Genomic DNA, 5,254 nt, shown 5'->3' on the forward strand with positions numbered 1-5,254 from the left:
TCCTAACTTAGCCATCTGCCAGTAGAGAGAGAACATAAGCTCTAAAATTATTAACTAGTAATTCAGACTTATCTTCAAAGTGACATCAATTCCACAACCAACTCTTAACCGAGTCACGAATACCGTAGATTTCTTCATCATGACACTACTCTATGAGGGCAAACAACTTTCATAAAACAAAAATAGATGGGTCACATTAATTTCTAAGATGATCTACAGAAAGAGTTACAAGATTAAATCACACTAGTAAAGCCTATGAAACACAAAGTCAGCCTACCATCCACTCAAGGTTATGGCATCTGAAATATGGTGAAAGAATAAAATGCTCTACTTCTCTCTTTTGCATATTGACTTAAATGCCCCCTTCTCAAAAACCTCAAATTTGCCAAGTGGCTCCACATGTGTTCTTCCAATCATACACAAGAAAAAGGTCTCAGAACTATCAGGAAGAGAGATATCCCTGTGCAGTTCAGGCTTGCAAAGCCAATAAAGACAAGCCCACAAAGGCAGTAAGTACATACCTATTCCTCTTGACTTGAGCAAGAGTGTGGAACTTAAATTACCTCTGCCAGTCTGGTATTTAACGCTGCTTCTGATGGCTAACTCAAACATCTTCCATCATTGCAAGCTGCATCTGTCCTCTGTATTTCCTCTAGCCAGTGAATTAAACACAGAGCGAGACTATTTCCATAGGGGCCTTAGAAAAGCTTTGAACTAGAGCACAGGAATGGCAGTTATAAGGGCAGAGTAAATCACGTGTCGGAGATGCCCCTACCTGGATGTCAGTGTCCTTCACGGGTTCAAGAGGCTCAAACGTAGTGGCTGCACTCAGACTCTCTAGTCGCTGAGAAATGTGAGATATATCAAGCCCTCTAGACCCGAGCAGAACAGACCTACAAAGGAAGAGATTGTACAGGTATGAAATTAGTATTGAACTGCCTGAACTCTAAACCCACATCCATCGCCAATATTTTGGCCGGCAGCTGGCCATGTGCAGACACTGCTCCCAGCTCTGCTACGAAAACTGCGCAAACTCCAAACTCTGACCAGCCCCGTGCGTCTATCTAACCACCTCAGCCCTGATGAACTCTTCTTTCCGCTGTTCCACTGCAGTGCTGCACAGCTGCCAAGTCCTTCCAGACAGCAAAATACTATAGCGTGCTGTTAAATGTCTTCAGCAGCGGGCAGAACAAGGCACTGCATTTTTTGGCTTTAGTACCTGAAGTCAGAATTGTAGCTCCTCAGATAAATCTTTCAATTACAATATTTTTTTTTGGTAAGTAGAAGAAAGATTGGAGGGGAAAGAAACAAACTAAACGAAATAAATCAGCTTTGCAGTCACTCCATTTCTCCCAGGCACATCCTCCCAGCAAGGCTCCCCACATGTTAAAAACCAGCCCCTTAAATATGTTCTACCCTCTGCGTAAAGTTTCCAACACAAGTGCTCCGTACTTACGCCTTAACATCTGCAGTCTCCTGGGAAGTGCGGGTCAGAGTGCGGGAACGCAGGCGCTCCCCAGCCTGCTGGATCTCCTGCAGGTTGCGTTCGACATGGGGGAGCTCAGAGATACCTTCTGTCTCGGCTGCAAGCTGCTCTGCCTGCTGGAGAAGCTCTCCAAAACCTTCACTATCCATCTCTGTCGCAGGTTTCCCTCAAGACGCACAGAAACCTTCAGAGAAAGAGAAAATTCTTGCTCAGCTATAAAAAGTTTCTATACCTACAGACAGACCAGCAAGGGCAGGTCTTGTACAGAAAGATACTCTTCTGCCTGTCCTCCCCAAGCACTAAACATCAAGGAAATACTTTCAAGTGGTCTCAGAGAGCTTTGCCTTGCAGAACTATGCCCTTAAGGCAAATCTGTGGACCTGCCAGAAGCAGGATGTAGATGCCATGTGACAGCTCACATATTGCCTTGATATAAAGGCAAGGGAAAGCACAGAGGTCCCTGTGAAGAACCTGGTGTTCATTTAGCTATAAAAGTACTTGTATATACATATATATATATATAAGTAGTTTGGAAAGTTGGACTCGATGGTCCGTATGAGTCCCTTCTAACTTTTTATATATTATAAATGGAGACACGTGCATGGGTATACATGAGGGCTGAAAACACATGTAACTTATAAACATGAGGTTAAAATTAACAGCAAGCCAGACAAGCACATCCATGTAACACAGCCATAACTACTCATCTATTAAAACATGTTAATCCATATGTCATTAACCCCCAAAGTCAAAGGAATTAAGTATATGTTTCTCCAATGTAGATGTCTAACTTCAAAGCACACATAGGAAGTTTTACCAGAGTTTGGGAGAATTGCTTGCAAGGACCAAATGAAAGAATAGTTGAGGAAATGATACAGCATAAGGCAAGGGCTGGAACAGATGAGGTCATCAGCACGTCATGCAGTTCCAAATTCAAGAGTGGAGCCTGTTACTTTTACAGAAGGGAGAAAAATGGACATGCCTGGGGTCCGTGCAGAAAAAAAACGTGCAGCAGCAATGGTGTCCACGCTAACGAAATGTGAAACCCAACCCCTCAACTCCACACATCAAATCCACGATTTGCAGCTAAATCAGCGACATGCTACGAGCACGTGGCACCCCAGAAAGGCACAGGAGAAGATCAGAGATCTAATCTCGCTGAATGGCGCTACAAGTGTGAGAATTTCCAGCATAATCTCTCTCTCATAGCATTTGCACCCAAGCTCAGAGTGCCTGGCATCAAATAAGACAAACCAGATCTCGAGCACTAACTCTAGCTCTTTGTCATTTACCTAGAAGTTAAATCAATGGAGACTATCTGCTTCAAGAGAGCCCACCAAGAAGAATACAGGGTGCTTTTTACAAACAAAAGAACTGCCTGAAATTCAAGTATTTCTTGGTATTCCTCCACCATACCGAAGCAATTGAATAGTACCATTTTAATATTCCCCACGTGCTCTGTCTCGCCACCGTTCCCAAGAACAACTACCAGCGGCAAGCGCACTGCTTTCGTCCGGCCGGCAGAGTGATTTAAAAGCACTGCATGATGATTCATTCAGACATAAGCAATTAGAAAAAGAAACTGATCCCTGCCGCTCGGGTGCGAGGACAAACCCTAACAGCCGGCAGCCAGAAATGGAGAATTTCACAAGCACTCCCCACCCACTGCTGGAAAGCCGGCAGCTACCGGGGGAGGCAGCGATCATATTTGCACTGACTTGTTAATCAGGTGAGACAGCAGAGACCGGATGCGTTTGAACAGATTAGCATTAGGTGCAGGGGAACAGGGAGAAGGGGGACATGGAAATAAGCAGTTTTACACTCTGCAATGCAGCACAGAACATCCTTCCAGCACTTACTTGCAGTAACTCCAGTTACCCCTGCCAGAAGCTGCCTCTCTTGGCAGACACTGACCAGAACAACCACACTCTCGGACTGTTAAGAACGAATTCAGACCCTCCAGGAGTAACGACTGCAAGAACAGCACATACTTCAGCTTGATTCGATACGATCTGGTCCACTTCCTCTTTTCATTAGTAACAAGATTAGGAAAAAAACCAAAACAGGAGTGTAAGAAAGCACTAACTTCTCCGAGCACTGAAACCAAAAGCATGGACAATCAGTACACTATGAAACTGCTCCCAAACCTGCACTTTCTAGCCACAGACTCAATACCGTGTAAGATCTGTCCCATAAATGTGCTGATGTAGGACAACTGCAACAACTCTAGAGACTGAAACAAATTCAGCAAATATAGAACAAACTAGTTATTTTGGTGCAGGTTAAACTTCCTGTGCTTATAACCAAGCAATGGAAATAACAGTTCAAAACTTATCTAGTGAGCCAGCACTAAATAGCTTTTTCTAAGCAACAGAATTCAATTATTTAGACTGAGTAACAGCATGAACAACTTCGTCTCTACCCTGACAGAATTTACTGCATTCGAAGATACTGCAGTCGGGTTCTTTAATGCTGCCATGCAGGATGGAAACCGCTACCACAGTAACGAGCAGAGCTATCGCTGGGGAGGGATCAACAACTGACACCTAAGGGAAAAAAAATACATCAGAAATTAACTTCTATGAAACCAGATCGACCTTGGGCTAAAAGCCAGGACTGAAGAGGCTCTTCTGTAAAACAACTTTGATGACTTATCAATAGAAGCTGCTGCATTAGACTACTGTTCCATTAAACTCCAGTTTAATGTTTCCCCAACATCTAAAACCACAAACAAATGCTATATATTGTACTAGTTGGCTCGATTTAAGCCAAAAAGAAACTAGACAAGATGGTGACAGGCTTCTCATGTCTATTCAGACTTTTTATAAATGATGATTTATTACTTAAAAACCCCTCTAGAGCACTACAATGATATCTAATGAAGAGCACTGCAGCATTATGCTCCAAATATGGCCACGACGAACATTTTACTTTACTAGCTTCAGAAACACACAAAGCTGAAATACTCCAATGCATGTGCAAATACCTGTTGCACTTCACATACTAACAGGCTTTGTGTCACCTAATTAATCAACTGACTTTAAATAGTTGTTTTCCAGTGCCTTGAAAAACAAAAAAGAAAGGAGGAAGACTTCACAGGGGAGAAGGACAGCCTCACTCACGACATTCAGAATAGCTGATGGACCAGTACAGTTCTATGAGTTCCAAAGAGATTCTTCAAAATAGGAATGAAGAGGAAGAAACCAAAGTTGTTCCCTTGGAGGCTCTTGCCCCACAGTGTCCAAGAGACATAGTCTGACAAGGCAGGATCAGCTTCTTTTGGAAGGAAGATGCAAGAGTACGCTAGTAAGAGAACACAGGCAATTTTTTACTTGCTGCAGCCAAGATTTGAGGCAAAAGTACTTTTTTTGCCACATTCCAAGCCTGGGCTGCTACAGAAAGCACAGCAGCTTCTGTCGACCAAGCTACACCTGAACAGTAAAAGGCCCGTTCTGCAGGCCTGGGGAATTCTGTATTGACAGCAGTAACTGTAATGCCTTGCTCTTGCACAGCACTTTGCAGAACCAGACATCTAGGCATTTCAGAGAGGAAGTCAGCAACATAATCCCCCTGTTACAGACAGAGGAACTGATAAAGAAACGCAGAGATGGCAATCGAAGAGCTTGTGGCCAAGTTTTTGCTTGTTTGTTTTTTAAAGGAAAGGATAATGATATTTATAGGATATTAGCTAGACACCAAAATAACTTGCCTTCTAAGGATGCAGACGCTCTGCCACTATAACTTTTGAAGAACTGGACAGGCATAAAG

At 43.2% G+C, this 5,254-nt stretch overlaps 1 protein-coding gene across 1 annotated transcript; it reads right to left on the reverse strand.

The window, feature by feature from the left end:
• Positions 1 to 775: 775 nt before the first annotated feature.
• Positions 776 to 1,635, reverse strand: LOC104275739 (nuclear pore complex protein Nup93-like; the record flags this gene model as incomplete). The annotated part of the gene is made up of 2 exons (XM_009871784.1): positions 1,457 to 1,635; positions 776 to 893 (listed from the first exon to the last, which is right to left on the reverse strand). Coding segments are annotated over exons 1-2 (297 nt in total), but the record flags the coding sequence as incomplete, so codon positions are not given.
• Between the last annotated feature and the right edge of the window lie 3,619 nt (positions 1,636 to 5,254).

The sequence above is a fragment of the Apaloderma vittatum genome, unplaced genomic scaffold (assembly GCF_000703405.1).
Source record: "Apaloderma vittatum isolate BGI_N311 unplaced genomic scaffold, ASM70340v1 scaffold16136, whole genome shotgun sequence".
In the NCBI taxonomy this organism is placed as follows: Eukaryota; Metazoa; Chordata; class Aves; order Trogoniformes; family Trogonidae; genus Apaloderma; species Apaloderma vittatum.